This window comes from Callorhinchus milii, unplaced genomic scaffold (assembly GCF_018977255.1).
Source record: "Callorhinchus milii isolate IMCB2004 unplaced genomic scaffold, IMCB_Cmil_1.0 Scaffold1, whole genome shotgun sequence".
NCBI classification, from domain to species: Eukaryota; Metazoa; Chordata; class Chondrichthyes; order Chimaeriformes; family Callorhinchidae; genus Callorhinchus; species Callorhinchus milii.
In genome coordinates this window covers 47,266,093-47,288,905 of record NW_024704742.1, presented here as the reverse complement: position 1 = coordinate 47,288,905, position 22,813 = coordinate 47,266,093, and the positions used below count along the sequence as shown (strand labels likewise).

At 46.4% G+C, this 22,813-nt stretch overlaps 1 protein-coding gene across 1 annotated transcript in view; it reads right to left on the bottom strand.

The window, feature by feature from the left end:
* tbc1d1 (TBC1 (tre-2/USP6, BUB2, cdc16) domain family, member 1) overlaps positions 1-17,391 on the bottom strand; it is a 96,412-nt gene extending 79,021 nt beyond the window's left edge. Inside the window, exon 1 of the mRNA XM_007889098.2 lies at positions 17,127-17,391. Coding sequence (XP_007887289.1) covers positions 17,127-17,162 — 36 coding nt within the window. The 5' untranslated portion in view covers positions 17,163-17,391. The remainder of the gene's footprint in view (positions 1-17,126) is intronic.
* Positions 17,392-22,813: the final 5,422 nt, after the last annotated feature.

The following is a 22,813-nucleotide window of genomic DNA, read 5'->3' as shown; positions in this document are numbered from 1 at the left end:
GAGGGTGGAGCGGAGGACTTGGGGGACGAGGAGGAGGCCAGACCCGGAGGAACGAAGGCAACGGGTACGGTTTTGAGGAGAGAGGAGGTCAGGGAGGTCAGAGAGGTAGGGGGGTGCAGAGGAATGCAGGGATTTGAATACAAAGGTGAGGATCTTGAAATCGATCTTCTCTGGGATAGGCAGCCAGTGCAGTCTGGCAAGAACTGGGGTGATTGGGGAACGGAGTTTCATGTGGGTGAGAATGCGGGCGGCAGAGTTTTGAATGATTTGGATTTTATGGATGGTAGTGGTAGTAGCCAGGTCCTAGGCAGCAGTCAAGGCTGCCTGGTTTGTCATCAGCAATGCCCCCCTGAACAGCTGATCCAGATAAGATGATGTCTGCTTGAGAATACACAGCATTAAACAAGGCTGCAGAGTATTGTAGTCAGACCAGATGTTTTTCTTAGTCACCCTCCCATTAACCCAAGGTAAGAAAACTATATAAAGAGTCTACAGATGCTAGGTATTAACCTGTTGACTAAATTACTGTTGAGGAAGTTAACCGACCACAACAATTAATATTCTTTGGGAGTGTGGTAACCTAATAGGAAACAAAACATCTGAATATGATTTGTGAATTGTATTTGTGAATCATTTCCTGGAAATCTGTAAGCCACATTCAAGGTTACAGCTTCATTGGCAGTTACAAATATTCATTTACCAAAATTTAAAATTAAAATTAAATCTAGGAATCATCAATGCTTAAAGCAGCTTTCCATCACCAGCTTCCAATCTTGCTGCTGTATGACTCACTCAACTGATAGAGCAGAAGTGCTAGAAACAGCCTGATTTACATCAAATGAACAGCAATTTTAGAATCATGGACAAACATTTCTCAGTCATACATTTCACAAAGGTGAGTAAAGAGACCCACAGGCCATCAACAGCAATACCACTTCATTGGTCACTGGTCTTAAACAAGGCTGCAGCATGTCGTAGTCAGACCAGACATTTTTCTAATTCTCTCACCATCCCAATCTGAGGCAATATCATATAGTATCACATGCAATAGAGTGTACAGCACGGAAACAGGCCATTCAGCACAGCTAGTCTATGCTGTTTGTACTTCACAGGAGGAATCTCCACCCAATCCAAATCCCTCTCTCTACCCCCTCCATTCCCTTCTTGCTCATGTATGTCACACGTATCATCAAAGTGTCTCACCACCAGATTGGTGCCATTACAACCTTGAACAAAACTACAGGTTACCCCTGGCAACAAACCACCTCATACATATCACTGTCAGCTTTGCTGGTGCCATTTGTAAACAACCCAGCAATGTCTAAATGCTAGAATATAAATTGGTGGAGAGGCTTGCCCAAGAGAAGCAACAACAACAAAATTACATTTGTAAAGCGCCTCTCACGTTGGGAGGACGTCCCAAGGCGCTGGTCAATCAGTGTTTCGGACCTGAGCTGGGGGGGGTCAGGATCGGGGAGGGTGGAGAGCGGGTGGGAGGGGAGAATGCAGGTGATTGAAGGCACGGTCGAAGAGGAGGGTCTTGAGATGGGTCTTGAAGGAGGCAAGGGAGGGGGCGAGGAGGAAGGACTGCGGGATGGAGTTCCAGAGGGTGGGGGCAAGGTGAATAGAAGGCCTGCCCGCCAATGGTGGTGCAGGCGAGGCTATAGACTTTAAGCAGGTCAAATCCCACTGAGCAGAGGGAGCGAGCAGGTTGGCAGGGGGTTAGGAGGTGGCAGAGATGAGGGGGTAGCAAGGCCATGGAGGGCTTTGAAGGTGAGGACTAGGATCTTGAACTGTATCCTCTGTGTGATGGGAAACTAGTGGAGTCGGGCGAGGATGGGGGCGATAGGGTCACGGAGCATAGTGTGGGAGAGGACACGGGCTGCAGCCTATGGAGGGAGGAGTTGGGGAAGCCGACAAGCAGGGAGTTTGTTTAGTTGAGCCTGGATGTTATGAAAGCATGTATGAGGGTATCTGCCGCCTGTGGTGTGAGACAGTGGTGGAGCCGGGCGATTTTACAGAGCTGGGGGAAGGCAGAGCGGGACACGGCACCGATGTGAGGTAGGAAGGACAATTGAGGTTCAACCAAGACGCCAAGGTTCTGGACTGGTGCAGTGTGTATCCATGGATGGTGATGCTGTCAGCGCCCGAGGTGAAGAGGCGCTGACAGGAGCCAATCAGGAAAGCCTCGGTCTTGCTGACCCTGAACTGAAGAAAATTAGCTCTCGTCCAGGACTTGATGTCTGACAGACATTCAGGACAACAACAACAACAACAAGATTCCATTTATAGAGCGCCTTTCACGTCAGGAGGACGTCCCAAGGCGCTGCACAGTTGGGTCATGACCCGAGCAGGGGGGAAATGGTCAGGGTGAGGGGAGGGAAGGGAGGGAGAGAGGAGGGGGAAATGGTCAGGGTGAGGGGAGGGAAGGGAGGGAGCGAGGAGGAGGAAGAGAGTCGAGAGGGGAGCTGAAGGCACGGTCAAAGAGAAAGGTTTTGAGACCGGCCTTGAAGGAGGAAAGGGAGGAAGCAAGGCGAAGGCACTGGGGGATGGAGTTCCAGAGCCTCGGGGCTGAGAGGCTGAAGGCCCGACCACCGATAGTAGGGCGGTTGGGGCGGGGGACGTGGAGCAGACCGGAGCCAGAGGAACGGAGGGTACGGGCAGGTAGGTAGGGGGATAGTAGGTTGGAGAGGTAGGAGGGAGCAAGGCCGTGAATGGCCTTGTAGGTGAGGATGAGGATCTTGAAATCAATCCTCTGGGGGATGGGGAGCCAGTGGAGGCGAGCGAGGGTGGGAGTGATGTGGTCCCGAAGCCTGGTGCGGGACAGTACACGAGCTGCAGAGTTCTGAATGACCTGCAGCTTGTGGAGGGAGGTGGCGGGAAGGCCGGCGAGGAGAGAGTTCCCATAGTCCAGCCTTGAGGTGACAAAGGCGTGAACCAGGGTTTCAGCAGCGTGAGGGGTGAGGTAGTGCCGTAATCTGGCGATATTCCGGAGGTGATGGAAGGCGGTGCCAGTTGTGGTGCGGATGTGAGGGAGAAAGGACAGCTCAGGGTCGAACAAAACGCCGAGGTTCCTGACTGGCTTTGAGAGGTGGAGAGTGCAGCCTTGGATGCTGATGGTGTCAGCGCCTGAGGTGCGGAGGCGCTGACGTGAGCCAATCAGGAGGGCCTCGGTTTTTTGCACGTTGAGCTGAAGAAAGTTGTCTCTCGTCCAGGACTCGATGTCGGACAGGCAGGCTGTCAGGACATCGGTGGTCGTGGAGTTGAGAGTAGAGGAGGAAAGGTAGAGTTGGGTGTCATCCGCATACATGTGGAAGTTAACCCCATGTTTGCGGATGATGTCACCAAGGGGGAGCATATAGAGGGTGAAGAGGAGGGGACCGAGGACAGAGCCCTGAGGGACACCACATGAGACAGTACGGGGGGTGGAGGAGAAGCCATTCGTTGAGACGAAGTGAAGACGGTGAGAAAGGTACGACCTAAACCATTCAAGGACAGTGCCTTGAAGGTTGAGGTGGGAGGACAAGCGGTGGAGTAGGATAGTGTGGTCGACCGTATCGAATGCTGCCGATAGGTCGAGGAGGACGAGGAGACAGAGGGAGCCCTGGTCACAGATGGTCAGGATATCATTGGTGACCTTGACCAGGGCAGTTTCTGTGCTATGAGCAGCACGGAAACCTGACTGAAGGGGTTCAAAAAGAGAATGGGTGGAGAGGAAAGAGCGCAGTTGGGAGGCGACAACTCTTTCCAAGACCTTGGAGAGAAAGGGGAGGTTGGAGATGGGCCGGTAGCTTGATAGCTGCGACGCATCAAGGGAGGGTTTTTTCAGGGTGGGCGTGATGATGGCAGTTTTTAATGGAATGGGGACAGAGCCAGAGGAGAGGGACAGGTTTATGATGTCAGTGATGTGTGGGGCAAGAAAATGGAGCTGGGAGATAAGGAGTGGAGTGGGGATGGGGTCAAGGGAGCAGGTGGTTGGTTTTAGGGATAGGATGAGTTCAGTGACAGAGGGTGGGGAAACGGGTACGAAGGTGTGTAGGGGAGGATGGGTAGGAGTCGGAGTGTGGGAGGGAAGGGGTGGGTGGTGGGTGGAAGTTGGAGGGGAAGTGACCGCGGAGCGGATTCCCTTGATCTTGGATTCAAGGAAATCCAGCATCTCCTCGCAGTGAAGGTTGGAGGAGATGACCTGCGCGGGGTGGCGGGGGGGACGGAGGAGTCGGGATGTGGTGGAAAACAGTAGCCTGGGGTTGTTCTTCGCCTCCAGGATTATCCTGGAGTAGAAGGACGACTTGGCCGAGGCTAGAGTGGAGCGGTAAATTTTGAGGAGGTCCAGCCAGATTTGTCGGTGGACCGTTAAGCCGGATTTGACAAAGGTGCGCTCAGCAGCCCGCACCTGGCATTTCAGTGAGCGGAGGTGGGTGGTGTACCAGGGGGAGGAGCGGGAGTAGGAGACAGTGCGGGAAGTGATGGGGGCAAGAGTATCGAGTGTGGAGGAGAGGATATTGTGGAGGAGGGAGAGAGGAGAAGAGGGGTCGGTGAGGGTTGAAGGCCAGAGGGAGAGGAGTTCAGAGGACTCCAAGGCATCGGTTAGGGATTGTGGGGGTAACTTCTTCCAAGGGCGGTAGAAGATGGTGGTGGGTCTGGTGGAGGTGGGGAGGGGGGTGGAGGTGGTGAAGGAGATGAAGTAGTGGTCGGAGATGGCCTTGTCGGTAATAGTGACATCCGAGACACTGAGGCCCCGGGTGATCACCAAATCGAGTGGGTGGCCGTGACTGTGAGTGGGGGAGTTTATGTGTAGGGAAAGGTTGAGTGAGGAGAGCAGGGAAGAGAAGTCTGTGGAGATGGAGCAGGAGGGGGTGAAGTGTAGGTTAAAGTCGCCCAGGATGATGAGGCGATCGGAGCAGAGGCAAAGAGATGTGAGGAGTGTTGAAATGTCAGAGATGAAGGTGGGAGAGGTTTTAGGGGGCCGGTAGAGGAGGAGGATTTTAAGGGAGAGGAATGAGGGGTGGGAGAGGGTGAGGTGCTCGAAGGAGGGGAAAGAGCCAGTGGAGTAGGGGGATAGGGCAAGTGGTGTCCTTGAGATAAGGGCAACACCACCGCCACGGCGGTTGGGGCGGGGGATGTGGTGGGAGGTGTAGCCGGGTGGCGTGGCCTCCGTGAGGGGGAAGGTGTCGCCTGGGGTGAGCCACGTTTCTGTCAAGGCCATGATATCAACGTTCTCATCAAGGATGAGATCGTTGATGACCAGGGCCTTGTTGCAGAGGGAGCGGACATTTTGCAGTCCGATGTGGAGGGAGCGGTTGACAGAAGGGTGTGTGGGAGGGGAGGGGGGTCCAGGTTGTGAGGCAGGGGTGGGGGAGATGGGGATGAGGGAGGAGAGGTTGACTCCCCGGGTCTGTGTCCGGGGTGGCTGGCGAGAGTGGTGGGGAATGGGGCAGTCGGTGTGGCTGCTGCTGGACAGCCAACGCCGAGTGCCACGGTGAGCCCGGCGGAGGATTCCCAGACTGGAACAGAGGGAGGTTGTGGGAGGGTCAAGTGGGGATAGAAGACGAGAGGGACGGAGAGAGAGGAGGAGAGAGCGGGAGAGATGCAGAGGGGGGAGGGTTTGGGGGGAGAGAGGAGGGGGGAGGGAGGGAGGGGGTGAGGGGGCTCGGGTCAAAGCGGCAGCCATAGTGCGCACGCGGGGACCGGGAGCGAGCGGTCAGGTGGATGGCATTATCCCGCAGATTGGGGCATCGAACCCAACAGGACCATAGTGGGCTCTGATGTGAGCCCTGGGGGGGGGGGGGGCGCAGAGGGTTTTTTTTTTTTTTTTTTTTTTTTTTTTTTTTTTGTGTGCGCGCGCACTCACCTGAAAACTAATCTATGACGTCGCAGTTCCCCCGCTCCGCCCCCACACCTCCCTCCACTGCCCCTAGCTGCACTCGCTCCGGCGTCGAGTTTAAGTACCTGGGTCAGTAGGCCCAGGCTCCTCCCCGCGCTGTCCTGCTGCCGCTCCCCGACTGGCTGCACTCGCTCCGGCGTCGAGTTTAAGTACCTGGGTCAGTAGGCCCAGGCTCCTCCCCGCGCTGTCCTGCTGCCGCTCCCCGACTGGCTGCACTCGCTCCGGCGTCGAGTTTAAGTACCTGGGTCAGTAGGCCCAGGCTCCTCCCCGCGCTGTCCTGCTGCCGCTCCCCGACTGGCTGCACTCGCTCCGGCGTCGAGTTTAAGTACCTGGGTCAGTAGGCCCAGGCTCCTCCCCGCGCTGTCCTGCTGCCGCTCCCCGACTGGCTGCACTCGCTCCGGCGTCGAGTTTAAGTACCTGGGTCAGTAGGCCCAGGCTCCTCCCCGCGCTGTCCTGCTGCCGCTCCCCGACTGGCTGCACTCGCTCCGGCGTCGAGTTTAAGTACCTGGGTCAGTAGGCCCAGGCTCCTCCCCGCGCTGTCCTGCTGCCGCTCCCCGACTGGCTGCACTCGCTCCGGCGTCGAGTTTAAGTACCTGGGTCAGTAGGCCCAGGCTCCTCCCCGCGCTGTCCTGCTGCCGCTCCCCGACTGGCTGCACTCGCTCCGGCGTCGAGTTTAAGTACCTGGGTCAGTAGGCCCAGGCTCCTCCCCGCGCTGTCCTGCTGCCGCTCCCCGACTGGCTGCACTCGCTCCGGCGTCGAGTTTAAGTACCTGGGTCAGTAGGCCCAGGCTCCTCCCCGCGCTGTCCTGCTGCCGCTCCCCGACTGGCTGCACTCGCTCCGGCGTCGAGTTTAAGTACCTGGGTCAGTAGGCCCAGGCTCCTCCCCGCGCTGTCCTGCTGCCGCTCCCCGACTGGCTGCACTCGCTCCGGCGTCGAGTTTAAGTACCTGGGTCAGTAGGCCCAGGCTCCTCCCCGCGCTGTCCTGCTGCCGCTCCCCGACTGGCTGCACTCGCTCCGGCGTCGAGTTTAAGTACCTGGGTCAGTAGGCCCAGGCTCCTCCCCGCGCTGTCCTGCTGCCGCTCCCCGACTGGCTGCACTCGCTCCGGCGTCGAGTTTAAGTACCTGGGTCAGTAGGCCCAGGCTCCTCCCCGCGCTGTCCTGCTGCCGCTCCCCGACTGGGACAGCAGTGGAACTGGAGTCGAGGGTGGAGGCAGAGAGATAGATTTGAGTATCATCCTCATACATGTAGCAAATTTCAAAAGGATAATCGACTTGTTCTCTAGTGTGGTATTAATTGCAAAAAAAGCAGACAGTGTTCGAGACATTAAGCGTGATCCTTCCCCCAATGTTCTGACAATACCGACACATACCAGGATCCAATTCCAGAGATTCTGGCCATTTTACACAACTTTCAGCAGGGGTGATGGGATATCAATCTGGAAATAAAATGGTTTTATTCTCTACTTAGTCTAGGAGTGCAGAAGTCAAAGACCAATTGTAGCATATATAATGCCACATTATAGATGGGAACATCTGGGTGCACAATTTCTCTCTTGGCAGTGACTTACCGTTGGACAAGCTCAAAATCTAATAAATAAATTTTCCTTAACAGGAGTGAAAATAAAATACATGAAAACAGGATTGAGATGAGGTCACAGTCACTTCATTGGAGATTTGAATATAACCTTGGAAAATCTGCTCTGGACAAAAACTAGATAGAATAATCCTTGCATTTGATATAGTGCTTTATCACATCATTGAAACATTTTGAAGTCTCTCAAAGGATTTATGGTAAAGCATAGTGACTATTGTGGGCAAATGATTCAATGAGGCTGTACCACAAAAATACCAGTTACACAGCACAAACGAGCAGTTTTGACAGCAACTGGAATTCTTAACGAGGCTTATGAAAAAGCCACACTGATGCAACAGATAAGGTAATAATAATAATAATCCTTGATTTGATACAGCGTCTTATCACGTCATTGAGACGTCTCGAAGCGCTTCACAGACTATACTGTAAAGTGGATTGACTGTATCTTGTAGGTGAAACGCGGCAGCCAATTGGGTAGGTGGTTGAAGAGCGCTATGGATGTGATCAGCAGGATCTTTCCACTGGTGCTGTTTATGGGGATGCTGATTTAAAATGGGAGTTGCTAATCAATTCACTGGACCTTCAGAGTGTTCATGGTAAAGCAAAAGGTTTGGAAAGAAACTCCAGAAGGATGGGAATATACTGAGTTTGATATATTGAATGTGATATAATAATGATACTTGTATTTGATATAGTGCCTTATCACGTTGTTGAGACGTCCCAAAGCGCTTCACAGTATATACTGTAAAGTGAATTGACTGTATATTTTGTGGGTGAAACGTAGCAGCCAATTGTGCATAGCAGTGTCCCACAATCATAGATTGAATGACAATATTATTAAACTAATAAATAAAACAATCTTCAAAGCTAATGGAGGCTTTTGCTAATACCAAGAGGTGAGAGATGGTCTATTTCTTAATGGATTCAAGGATAATTAGCACTTTGAATCTGCAAGAAAATGTCATAGATTTCAACTCCCAAATACTGAGATACTGAGTTGCACCCAACCTTTCCTTTTGGTAACTGAGTTGCTATTATTAAATCAATTTGTTTCTTCAGATCTCTTGTGTGCAAAAATCTGAGCATTTTCTAGCCACTCACCTCAATTTCAAAAATATGTATTAATGGAATCACAGAAAATAGTTAACATTTTCTTTACAGCGAGTTCAAATGATTGATCTGAAGCCTGTAAAAAGTGAAAGAATGTTAAAAGATTACATGATTTAAAAATTTAAATGGCTAAAATGCATCATTAGCTACGATTTATAAGTTCCAACTGTAAAGTACCTGACGTTTACGCAGCAGTTTTTGAGAAGAAGCATATTCCTGTGGTCTGGAGTTTGAGAGAGAACATATTTAGTAGGTGCCACAGAGGAGCTGTTTGGACACACCAGTGAGCTGGACAGAACACTGTAGTTACATTGGAACAATTCAACAGTTATAAAATATTGTGAAGGTCAGATTTCTTCCACTCGATGTCTGTTAGATGCATTCCGATTTCTATCAACAGGCAACAATAAACACAGGTGTAAACACCGCACTGAGTTAGTGTGGTAACTCTTAGTGATAGTCACCCAACTAATAATTTGGGGAATTATAAATACAATACTTAGGGAGATGCAATTTTCAGATCAAGCCTTAGTCAGTAATCTATCAGTTACGTTGGTTTCATTGCAGCACTCCCTTTATAGTTTCAAAGTGGTTTTAAATTCTCAAACATTTTGTCCTGCTGCTGACATCAGTCGTTGTGCATTGCAAGAGCCAGTAGTTGCAGTGCTCAGAATAAAGGTTATTTAAAACTAGTGTAGAGAACTTCCTCCAGTGCAATTTTAGGTGCTTAACCATCCCTGCTGGGTCTGCAGATAGTCAATCTCAGCTGAGGTATAAGTGGGGCATAATAAAATACAGGACTGTCCTTGGCTATACTGCCCTTACAGTCCAAGAGCCTGGTAATATATACACTGGCTGCTGGGTCCACCCAATTAGCACCCAGGCCCACTAGTCGCTCTCCGCGCTGCCTCGTAACTCCTGGAACAGTCCTGCTCTCTTCTCATTGCTCATCAGCTCGCCGACCTTTGTAAGCAACTGTCAAAAGTCCTGCCTTTTCTGGGTACGTCACATGTCAGTTTTCACAACTGAATCACTCCAGCTCTCTTCCTGCCTGAGCAGCATAGAGAGCAACGGGAAGAGAGCTACAGCAGGAGGGATTAGATATTTTTAAGGAATTATGATCCCAGGAAAAGTGATCCGCCGATCGACTAACAACCGGATTCCTACTTAATGCCGGGTAAACAGAGGTGTATGGAGTAACGAAACTTGCCCAACATTTTGTTTTGCTGGGAATCAAACCCAGATCTCTCGCTTGCGAGGCAAGTGCTCTAACCGCTGAGCTAGCCACTGAGTATTAAGAAATATGGAGGAAAAGGAGTAATATGGTTTTACAAGTTTGGCTTTTATCAAAGAAAATTGTGGAAAATGCTCAATGGGCTGATGGCTTATACTTATTTCAGTTACAATGAATGTATTTTGTAACATTTCAGTTCAGATTTGATGAGCTCACATTGAAACTATTATGAAATGTTACAATTTTACCCCTATGTTACCACAACAATTATGGTATCATGGAGCAGTTGAAGCATAAAAGTAGTATCAGCAAAGCAAAAAGGAATGTAATCTCTGGATGAACGAGGAAGGAGAGGAAGGGTGTAATTCTTCCTGATTGGTTTGGTTCAATACCGCAATACTGAATCTATTGTATTGAGATCTGTGGAGTGCAGTAGTTCAATGGTTAGAGCACTCTCCTCACAAGTGAGAGACATGGGTTTGATTCCCAGCAGGGCAAAATGTTGGGCAAGTTTCTTTACTCCGCACGCCTCTGTTTACCTGGAAGTAAGTAGGGACCCAGGTGTTCGTTGATTGGCGGATCACTTTTCCGGGATAATAATTTCTTAAAAACAAAAATTGGTCGCTCAATCCACGACTGTTTGTGGGACACTGCTGTGCACAATTGGCTGCCGTGTTTCGCCCACAAAATATACAGTCAATTCACTTTACAGTATATACTGTGAAGCTCTTTGAGACTCAAAATTGTGATAAGGTGAACAAATTCAAGGATTATTATTATTATTATCTACTGCCCCATCACAGCGCAGGCCTGTAATTCAATTTAGATCCTGTAAGAATGCAATTTGAATATTTTGAGGCAAATTCTTAGGCAGGCAATAGGCTTTGAAGATTAGAAAATACTTAAACTTATTGTCACATCATGAAGGAATCTGCTTTACTGCATTTCTCTCTGTCACACCACTGCACCTGCTGGCTTTTCCCAGGTTGTGTTGCAGTAGAGCAAGGACCTTGGGATTTAGCACAATATCTAGTGAAATGGACAGCTTTGGATTAACTATCCCTCAAACTCAAGTGTGAAACAAACCTTACTTACAGTCTGCAGTAACACTAAACACTACAGATTGGGGCACAGCACAGGCCAGAATTAGACCTGTCACAGATACAGGCTTTGAGAAGAGCATAGAACCCCAACTCTACACACAGGGACGGTAGAACTCAGAGTGTCTATACATGGGCAAAGCACATACAAGCATAATACCCAAAGGCAGAGACCACAAAGGCACAGGGAAGTGAATCGAACCAAGGGTCTCATTTCTTACATTTTTTATTGCTTCACTCGTTCTTTTGAGATCTGCATTTCCAATTTTGCACTCAACATTTCACTATAGATCCAATACTTTGACTGTTTTTGAACCATACAACAATCACAAATAGCTCCCTATAATACCTAAACCAGCTAATTGAATTCAAGATCCTCATCCTCACCTCGAATTCAAGATCCTCATCCTCACCTTGAATTCAAGATCCTTATCCTCACCTACAAGGCTATTCACGGCCTTGCTTCCTCCTACCTCTCCGACCTACTATCCCCCTACCTACCTGCCCGTACCCTCCATTCCTCTGGCTCCGGTCTGCTCCACATCCCCCGCCCAAACTGCCCTGCCATCGGTGGCCGGGCCTTCAGCCCTGAGGCTCTGGAACTCCATCCCCCAGTGCCTTCACCTTGCTTCCTCCCTTTCCTCCTTCAAGGCCGGTCTCAAGACCTTTCTCTTTGACCGTGCCTTCAGCTCCCCTCTCGACTCTCTACCCCCTCCTCGCTCCCTCCCTTCCCTCACCCTGACCATTTCCCCCCTGCTTGGGTCCTGACCCAACTGTCCAGCGCCTTGGGACGTCCTCCTGACATGAAAGGCGCTCTATAAATGGAATCTTGTTGTTGTATTTATGTTGCTACCATGAGGTTAACAGTCTGGCGCAGTTGGTAGCATTCTTGTCTCTGGAGTCAGAAGGTTGTTGGTTCAAGCTCCATATTGAGTCTTGGAATTCATGTCGTCAAAGATGATATTCCAAAATAGTGCTGGGAGTATGTTGGATTGTCAGAGTTGTTATCCTTTGGATGAGACATTTAATCCAAGGTACTGTCTGCTGATGATTGTTAAACATCCCAAGGCACTATTTTAAAAGAGAAGGGAGTTTCTCCCGGTGCCCTGGCCAACAATTCCCCTCCAAAATAAAACTTATCATTCATTCCATGACTTCGTAGGAAATTGCTGCATACAAATAGGCTGCCGTGTTCACCCACAAAACACTCAAGTCACTACATTTTACAGTATATTCTGTCATGTGCTTTCAGATGTCCTCCAATGTGAAATGCGCTATTCCAAATACAAGGATTATTATGGGTACAGTAGTAGTATTATTAGCAGGCTCAGTCCATTACTCAAACATTCAGGAATTTACATTGAGTAAAAGTTGTGAAATGCATCTCAAAACTATGCACTTGTAAACCCTTCCCCCCATCTAAAACCTTCCCCTTTCCACCTACTGAAGAATCCAAGATAAAGATAGTAGATTCTAGTGCAGACGGACCACTTGGCCATATTTGCACTTTTTTCTCCCCCTACCTCGTTTGTATAGGCAAGTACAGAGCAAACAGGGAAAATGAATCCAAAAAAGGCAATTCTTCTGTGCTTAGTCCTAAGTGTCTGCTTGTGAATTGCTCCCTCCTTCCCCCCCTCCGCAAATATCTGTGTGCAGGGCTCACTCACAACACTAAACTCAATGTTTTTCTTTGGGTTTACTGATCACCAGAAACCGAACAAGCAGCAAGGAAGAGTCCAGTGAAAACAAAACCCATTACTTCTTCAAAAAACAACCCTTACTTTGAATTAGGCACGGAAATAATTCAATGATTGGAATCTGTGGTAAAGCAGCTTCACGATTCAGTTGTAGTTCTGCTTGGTTTTATAAGTAACACTTTTGTTTTTAAACTGTAATCCCTCATTATTGTTTCAACTGAATGAGAAAGAATATGGATGAAATGTCAAGATTACAAATTGCTTCTGAATGTCCTTTCATTATTGAGGCAAAATCATGTATTATTTTTAAAAGGGAATTTTTGCTCAAAAATATATTGAAGGGTATGGGAAGCGAGCAAGAGACTGGGGACAGACAAGATGGCTCATGTAGAGGAAAAACGCCCACCAAAGGAGATTTGATGGGCTTTAATGGTTTATTTCTGCGATGTAACTATGTAAAATTTTCTGCAAAACACTTCCTTGCAAAATGTTGATTTAAAAAAAATTATCTTGGATTAGGACATCAGTCACTGCCACAAGCAGGACTGGATGCAAATGTTGCTTCAAAACAAAATAGCATTGGAAACAGAAGGCACTGCCTGACACAAAGAACACTGTGGTTATTAGGAAATGTTTTGAAACTTCCTCTTGAAGTATGGTAGTCATCAGTTTTCAGATGTCCTCAACTCTAGTTATCTTACATCAGTGACGTATCAAATGCAAGGCTCATTATTATAAGGTAGAGCATTGAAACCGGCATACAATACTGTATTACCCGACATCCAGCAACTATATCACCACTATCACCCTAGAATACTCAAGCATAAAACTAACATTGCTCAAGTGTAGCACCAATACATATAGTAGGCAATTGAGCATATTGGTCAAATAAACCATTGAGCTTTAAACTGTAGAATAAATAATGTTGGCATGATTTAAGCTTAAATGTAATTAGAATTCGAGGAAGTCAATGTTTTTATAGGAGCGTATAGCCACTCAGTTTGAACTAAATCTGTCCAACCCACACACTCCCTTTTCTTTTCCAATAGACCTTCCACTCACTCATGCTCTGAGCCATTTTCAAAACAAGACTATTCAGGTAAAATCTCTTCTCTAGGGTGGAGCAACATATGGTTCAAATCATCCACATGTACACAGTAGCTGAAATGTATATCAAATAGGTTACTTGTAATTTTATGTACCATTACATGCCGAAGCATCTGGAATTTTCCGAGACCTAAAATTTGATCCCTTACATCTGGTTTGGGAGGAGTCCAGCTAAGCCAGCTTTTCTATATAAATGTTAAACTTAGTCTTGCGTACACTTCCTCAGCCTCACAAATAGCCATCCCAAACAGTACATTTTTGTTAGCACTTGAGCCAAAGTCATAACACGAGTAGCACATCAATACAAGAATTCCTTCTCCTTCACTTCACCAAGCACACTGAACATTTTTCAGTGACAACCTGAAACATTTATCACCTTCCCCGCTACTGCTCACCATCTTAAAGAGCACATTGACTTTAACAGAAGGCATCAATATTACATTGAGGGATGGGCTGAAGGACAAAAAGACACATTCATGGTCCAGAACTGTAATAAGTACAATAAAAAAGTTAATAAATTCAAAAAGGTGGTTTGACCTCTTGTCTCTCCCAAGTGATCGATCCTTACTCGTGTTCAATTCCATTCACTTGTGGCACCTCCCTACTTCTCCGACCTCTTCACTCCCCCATCCACCACCTCCGCTCAACTGGCACCAGCCTCCTGCTCATCCCTCACACCCTCCGCCCCACCATCGGAGGTCATGCTTTCAGCCACTGCACCACAAAACTCTGGAACACTCTCCCACAATCCCTACGCCTTGCCCCCTCTCTCCCCTCTTTCAAGTCCCGCCTGAAAACTTTTCTGTTTGACCGTGCTTACGGCCAACTCTCCCCTCCCCTCGGCTCGGTGCAAGGCTTTGCCACTGTTAAGCGCTCTGAGATGCTGAACGGCGTGGAGGACGCTATATAGTGCAAATTGTTGTTGTTGCTAAGGCAGCTGTAGGGGTTCTACAGTTACTTTCAGCACCCCTGAGTTTGGGGGAAAGGGGATACATTGCAAAGTATGAGAGGAGCTCTTAGGGGAGGACAGAAATGGACTTGACGGGATGGCTTCCCGCACTTTAATATCAAGGATCACAAATGAAGAATGGTCACTTGGGTAAGTTATTGGAGAAGGGTAGACAGTGCCTGCGGAGACATGCTCCAGCATCAGTCAGTGAATTCAGAGAGGGGAAAGAAATTACCATACATTCCTAATTTACATTTATATATACAGCTTCACTCGTCAACCAATTAAATGAAATGATTACTGGTGTTAAAAAAATATTTAGAATACATAAGCTATCGAGGACCAGAAACTGTATCCAATATCCCCCACCTGCATAGTGCTGTACATACCCACATGAATTTGCCATGACTTGTCTCTCCGACCGTCCTTTCTTCACCAAACGACTATCCAATTCAGTCTAGAATATTTGATAATCTGTTTAATTGTCCATCTAATGCCTTCCAATTAAGAATCTACTGCCATTTTCCACCCACAAAATATAATCAATTCACTTTACAGTATATTCTGTGAAGCGCTTTAAGATGTCTTAAAGACGTGATAAGGTGCTGTATCAAATGCAAGGATGATTATTATTATATCCAGGGTGTACAGTCTCATTTTGCTATGTTGAACTATACTTGGCAATTTATAACTGTCTACTTTTGCAAGGCTTTTTAAAGCAAATTTACAGCACACACCAAAAAGCAAAGCTAGCCATTCTGCTGCTTTCCAAATAAAGAAAAATCAGTGTTGAAAGCAAGCTCTAGCATAGCCAGATAGAGATAATACATGAAAATTTGCAGGAACAACTTTATTAGGAATTAGACAACAATGTTATATTCTTGAAAGTTTCCAGCCAATACCTATTAATTTTGCAAATCAACTTTAAATACTGATTCACATGCATGACAAAAAAAACAGTACAATTTTCTTAACATGTGTCAGGTTCAGAAATACTGGGAGATGGGAGTGCCCAAGCAGAAGATCCTAGCCCTCACCCTGATATCTACCCACTAATAGATATATAATGTATAAAATGAAAGGCTGACGGTAACAAAACCTGTGGTTTACAATACAGCCTTCAGTAAGATTCCCTTAAGATGAATTTGAAAACATCTTGCAATAACCAAGGGTGGGGGTCAATGAATATAAATCATAACCTGTAACTGAAGAGATGTAAAGGTTAAAAAACGTTTAAGACAAAAAGATTGTCTTTTTTTTGTTTTGAAACATCACAGCCTGTTTCCTCGCCAAGTTTTAAAGTGTGGGCAGGCCTCAGCTTGCTTTCCAAACCACCTCCAACTCCCTCCCAATAGGAAGCAAACTAATAGCAACCTGTTAAACAACCCCCACCAGCCCAATTTCCCTTTTCCCCCCATAATAGTAATTATTATGATAATACTTGCATTTGATATAGCACCGTATCACATCATTGAAATGTCTCAAAGTGCTTCATAGGATACACAGCATATAGATGTTACTGTGGGCATTTTTGTGGGCAATCCCAGAGGGCGCAAGAATTCCTGCCCTCAGTGACCAGTCTGTTCCTTCAAGTCTTGTTGACAAGTCTGGTCAACTGGTCTGTCATCAGCAATGCCTTGACGTAATGCACACCAGGCTCAGGAACCAGACTATCGAGACACTAACTCAATTTTAATATTCCATTGCAAGGCATGTCCCATGGAGCCAGTCCCAAAGGGATCCTTCTTACATTTCTCTCCCCCACTATCCCCCCACTTCTAGGATGATAGTTTATCAGTTAGATTGCCTGAAAGGAAGAGGGAAAGGGTAGAGGGAGAAAAAGAAAAGTAAACACTCAGTCAAGAATGAAATGAAAAATATTCACTGGAAACAACCCTGGCCTAATATTTCAATCAGCCATACACACACGTCTGAACCCCACCAAATTGTTGCTCTATAGCACCATCAACACAGAAATAAGTAAACCAGCCTCAAAAGGAATGTCAGATGAACCTCATCTGCTTTTAGATAATCAACCTCAAAGCCAGACCCAAACCACAGAAAGAAAACACATTACAAATCAACATTAGTTTAATCTTGGTTCACAACCAAACTGGATATAAAATTAGGGTCTGTAACATTTGCCACAGTGAACAATTAAAAGCCAACTCAAACAAATCTGATCAGAGGCCAGCCATGGCCCTTAGGACAGTTCAATACTAGTAAATATAGTATAGTATTCATGTCATGCTGCATGGAGAAAAACACTGCATTTCACAATACAAAAAATTATTTAAAATAAAAACTGAGTGATCAATCATATTGAAGACGAGAGAACATTTAAAAAGTTTTTAAAAAGAGATCTTCATTTTCAGCATCTGCAGAGAAGGTAAAACAAAAGAGCTGTTTCGCAGCAGAGAGGTGAGTAAATATGAATTTCTGAACTCCTTACCTTCGCCACCCAGCTGAACAATGGTGCCATTTCCATAAGCTTTCAGCTTGTCTTCCTATTTAAACTCATATGCAGTTAAAGCAACCACCTTAAGCTACATTTGCTTGTTTCAAGGACTTAAAAACACAAACCCAGAATACACAGAGCAGTGTGCACAGCTCGCAGCTTTTCTTGTTGTGAGATCATCTGGTCTCCCCACCCACCCCTTTCACAATCAGACTCTCAGTAGCCTCGCAAGCAACACTTTGTGAAGAGAATGTGCTCAGGCCCCTGAGAAAATACCCGCCCACATCAGCCGGCTCAACCAACAGGGCATTCATTCTGGGCCTTAGTCAGGAAGTTTGTAAATATGTGGAAGTTCTCGCTTGGCAGCCTTGTATAAACACATGAAGCCAGACATTTAAATAAAGCCAAGGCTAAATACTGATATTCTTTTATATAGCGAAAGAGAGAGAAAACCTATATTCAGAGCAGCTAATTAGCTGGTAAAATGGCTCAAATAATAAATTTTCAGTTTTCTCACTGAGAAAGAATGATTCACGTAGAGTGTAAACACAAGACTGTTGCAGGGCATTGTATATCAATATGAATCCAGATATAAATTGGGCACAATGCCTGAATGTTGCTAAAAGTGAAGAAAGCTTCCTCAAGTATTGTTCCCCAATCCTTTCAAAGCACTGCTTCCACGTCACATCACGTGGGATTGAAAAGAAACCAGCCTATCAGATTAGTTTTTAACAGGTATGAACTGAAAGTGACAAGTGAGCGGAGGTACAGCTGGATCCTGTTCAACCCCACCCCCACTGAGACCCTGACAACCACTCTAAAATGTGACTGCAATTCTCTTTATTATCCTGCAATCTAATGTATAAACTGCACTTTCTGCAATGCTTTATGGCATGCTCATTTGTAGGTCTGACTTGTGCGCTGACATCATCCACCTTTGTTACAGCTTCTTGGCCAAGTCTGCGATTTAACAGCATTCAATTCAATATTACACTTGGAGTTGCTCACCAGTGTATGAGGCCGGGGTGCAGGACTCCACTAATAATGTTGATGGGGAAAATGGCATCTTGGTATTCTGGCATGGAGAGTGGCGTGTTTAACCTAACCCCAGAGAGTTTCGGCGCAGGCCAGAAAGAGTGCTTGGAACCCCAGAATGTGCATTGGGATAATATTAATTTATCAAACAATTAGTAGAAGTCACTGCCAAAACATACGATGGCACACAAATGAAGAAAAACTGGGATTTTTAAATATAACATATGTGGTACCCATAACGTGGCTGGCACTACAATACAAAACCATGTATGTCTGAATTAGACCCAGTGTGCTGTTCTCACTTTATATTGCGTCTGTCAATGCTTAACAATTGTAGTCATCAACAAAACCAAAAAAGCATTTCAGCTTATAGACACAAGCTGGAAAAATTTCCTTGTAAAATGTACAGCCTAAGTGAACTTTGGGATTGTTGGTGTTAATAGGGGCGAACAATTACAGAAAAACATGCTAGTTTGTCTTTGGGGGGGAAATAGAAATTAGAACAGTACCATCAATGGCAAGCTATGTAGTTTTAGTTGGTTAGACTCCAGCAGTTACTCCATTGCACACTCTGGGGACACCAAGCCTTGGCTCTTGCCAACCTGCGCCTAATACTTTCCAGAATTAGGTGAGCAGGATGTGTCGCTCCAGGGAAAGAGTGCGCATTCCATTCCAACAATCTATCTCTGGGATTTCAACGTGTAGGTGGGATGCATGGAAATCTCAGCTTGGCTTGGAGACTCTTGAGCATGGTGATGGGTTTCCGCATGTGTCCGACATCCGGCTGACCAAAAAAAAAAATCCACTGGATCAACTACAAGAGATTATTTTCTTTGAAGGAATTTTGGAACAATTTAAAGAGCCGCTGAGTGCTACACTTGTATAGCATAAGTGGGTTGTACAGTGGCAGAGCCAATGGTGGCTCAGGGAGGACTCATGACCTACTCCATCACTTTGAGGTCAGCCAATTTTGTATGTCAATCAGCCAAAATTGACTGCAAATAATTTACTCACTTTCAAATTCCCAATTGTTTTAAAAATGTGGCATTGCAGGGCATCATCGTGGCTGTGCTGTGCAGAGGCAAAGCATTAGCTCTCGGTCACCTCAGTTTCCTTAGAAATAGAGGCAGAGCCACGGTTCTGAAGAAATGGAGGCACTTGGCCATATCAGGTTTCAATCATGACATCGTTGGTGTCATGATGTAGGTAGTCTGCTACTTGTCTAGATAGGACCATCCTCCCCATGAGGACTTTGGCTTGCAATGTTAATAGGAGCTGAGTGAGAAAAATCTTTGTTCCGAGTGACCAGTCTGACCCTCCAAGTCTTACCAATGAGCCAGAATGATTGTGATTTCCTGGTCGGGTCTGTCATCAGCAATCTGTTGAGTACTGCTCACCCACCTGGCTCACAAACCAGATTTACAGAGACTGTCATCATGGATTGACTTGGGTTCGACATTTTGTGTAACCTAGGAACCAGTTCCAAGATTATGAGCTTGGCCACAAGGAGCCCCAGCTTACCTCCCCACTCCACCCCAACAAGGCTGTACTATATTTGGGAGGATTGGCTTAGAAGCAACAGTGTTAACATATGGAAAAGGGCAAGGAAATGGGATTAGAAATAGAAAGATGTACTGAACTAATAAAAGGCTCGATGGGCTGAATGGTCCTCTCCTGTTCATCAAGCTAAGCAGCATGGATAGAAACCACCACCAATTGAACTTTTCTAGTGTTCACTGCTTAAAATTAGTGAGTTGGCTGAATACTACAATGGAAATCCTTTACCCCCACATTATGACTCAGTCAAGCAGCATTATAAATGCATCTCAGCAGCTCTGTCCAGCCAAATTACTACATGATCTGTTGAGTCACTTAAACGCTGTCCAAAGTGAACTGGAAATGTACATTCGGCACAATGTGTCATACCATCACTGAACTTCAAAAGGATGCAGTCTTTCAAGTCAGGCATCAAATATTAATTTATACCACTTTAACACATGGATGTGTTCTTTTAAAAAAAGATCAGTTCATTTCTTGAACCCAACACTGCTTTTGAGTTAACAGATGGTCATGATTCAGATTGGGACAGAATTGTTTTGGGGGGGCTGGGGGGAAAGAGAGCAAAGACGAGATACATACACACAGGGCAAGATTATGAGATATGAGGACCCTAAGCCAGATCACAATTGGAAGCCCTTTGAACCATGTGCTCAAAATATGCAACAATGCCTCTTCAAAATAGTTTCTTGCATGACTTCATAGTTGCAAACAAGTAAACTGCATGATCCAAACTTAGTTTACATTTTAAATCATGCTCAATAGGCAGGATTGTAAGTGCATTCACTTCATCGTGAATCATTGTAAATCTGAGTGTTTTTGATGACTCATCATTGAGAACACGCGTCCATCTTCACAGACAGTTGTTGGTCTTGTTACGAACAGCAACAACAACAATATGCATTTATAAACCAACAAACAACAACAAATTACGCTTGTATAGCGCTCTTCACATTGACAAGATGTCCCAGGGCGCTGGACATTCAGGGGTTTTGGACCCGAGCTGGTAGTTGGGGTCAGAAGGGGAGGAGGGCAGGGGGGAATGGGGGGATGGCCAAAGGCATGATCGAAGAGGAGGGCCTTGAGATGGGTCTTGAAAGAGTAAAGGGAACGGGCGAGGCGGAGGGAATGCTGATGGAGTTCCAGAGGGTGGGGGCAGAATGGCAGAAGGCCACCCGCCAATGGTGGGGGGGCAAGGCGGGGGACGTGAAGCAGGCCAGAGCCAGCGGAGCGGACAGCGCGGCTGGATGGTATGGGATTAGGAGATCGCAGAGGTAGGGGGGAGCAACACGCTTTGAAGCTGAGGACCAGGATCTTGAGCTGTATACTCTGTGTGATGGGAAGCCAGTGGAGTCAGGCGAGGATAGGGGTGAAAGGATCATGGAGCCTGGTGCGGGAGAAGACATGGGCTGCAGAGTTCTGGATGATCTGCAGTCTGTGGAGGGAGTAGTTGGAGAGGCCGACAAGCAAGGAGTTTGCATAGTCGAGTCTGGATATAATGAATGGGTGTATGAGGGTTTCGGGGGCCTGCGGTGTGAGACATTGGCGGAGTCGGGCAATGTCGCTGAGGTGGGGGAAGGCAGAGCAGGTCATGGCACAGATGTGGGGTAGAAAGGATCCAGACTGGCTCAGTGAGGTGGAGTGTGCAATGTGATAAGTTCAGTATTTGGAAGTGTGGTACGAGTTGCACGGTTGTTAATACGACTGGTACAGATACATTTAAATGGATTAAATAGGAAATTCACCAGGACTTGGGCAGCTGTACAGATATACAGATCTATACAGATCAGACTTGTGAGTTTTAATGGACACAAACATCTTCTTTAGCTAGTGACATGGAAGTGTACCCTGTAAAAAGGTTAGCGACTTACAGAGTGATTGGCAAAGTAAGTTTGAACTTTGGCCATCAGGTTCAATGTGATAAAATCTTAGCTGTGTGTCTGACTAAGCTCCTTTGCTGACCATGACACGTCACCTATTTATGTCACAGAGATAGTCAAACACTGTTTAATGAGGTCAGTTGGTTCGTGTTCAATTGACCGAGCCACGCCTTCCTAACACGGCCATATTCTTCACCAGTAATTGCAGCTGTTACTAAGCAACAAACTGTCAGCATGACCAAATAAAAACACATCAACAGCCCTTTTATTCAATATGACGTTGTTGTCAACAAGATTCAAATATTAGAGTGCATTTGCAGGGCACGTAACTATAAATCCAAATGTTACTGTCACCTTGCCTTCAGCAATGGAGAGGCCAAATTAGCAGTAATGTGTGCCCTACTTCAGAATAGGACATTGAAGAATTGATTGGCAAACAAGATGATGTATTGCCATGTCAGTAAAATTCAGACCCCCAGACGTTATATTTGTGTTGTGTTGTGCTCTGGTCAGGTCACCGAGAGAACTGCAAAAATGAGACCTACATTTAGTATCGTGCTCAAATACAAACCAGCTCAAAGTACCTCATTGCAAGGGCGGACAGAGGAAATGGACCCAGTGAATGTTCCCCGATGCTTACCATTTCACGCAGTCTAGTTCAGAAGTTCCATTTAAGGCTGAGAAAGTTTTTAAACGCATGAATGTTTCATGCCGTTTGCCCCCCCACCAATTAGCGTTCCCATTTTACATGGCAATTCCAAGCCCTTTCGGGGAACTAGTCCACCACTGCCCTCATTGGAAATTGCTGTTAAGTTTAGCGACCATTTGCACTAATGACAATGCAGCACTCTTCCTGCTTCATTGCCAGCCTGAACCATTTGACCCACAGGTGACAGTGCTATTAATTCGCGCTTCACTGTTGAAGTGCTTTGAGAAGTCTTTCCGACATGATAAGGAGCTATACCAAAATGCAAAGTTTTTTTTAACAAAAGCAAGAAGACAAGTGGTTTCTACTTTAAGCATATCTCGCTGAAACCATTTATCAAACATTCAGATCTAAACCCAAGAACCAGGGAGAAATGAGTGAATTGTGTATTGCTCCTTAATTGCTTAACCAATTCTCCATCCTGAAATAACCAGTGGACAATCATTAAAACTAAACCACATGAACTAGTCAATTTTCCGATGAAAGATTCTGCACAGCTCCTA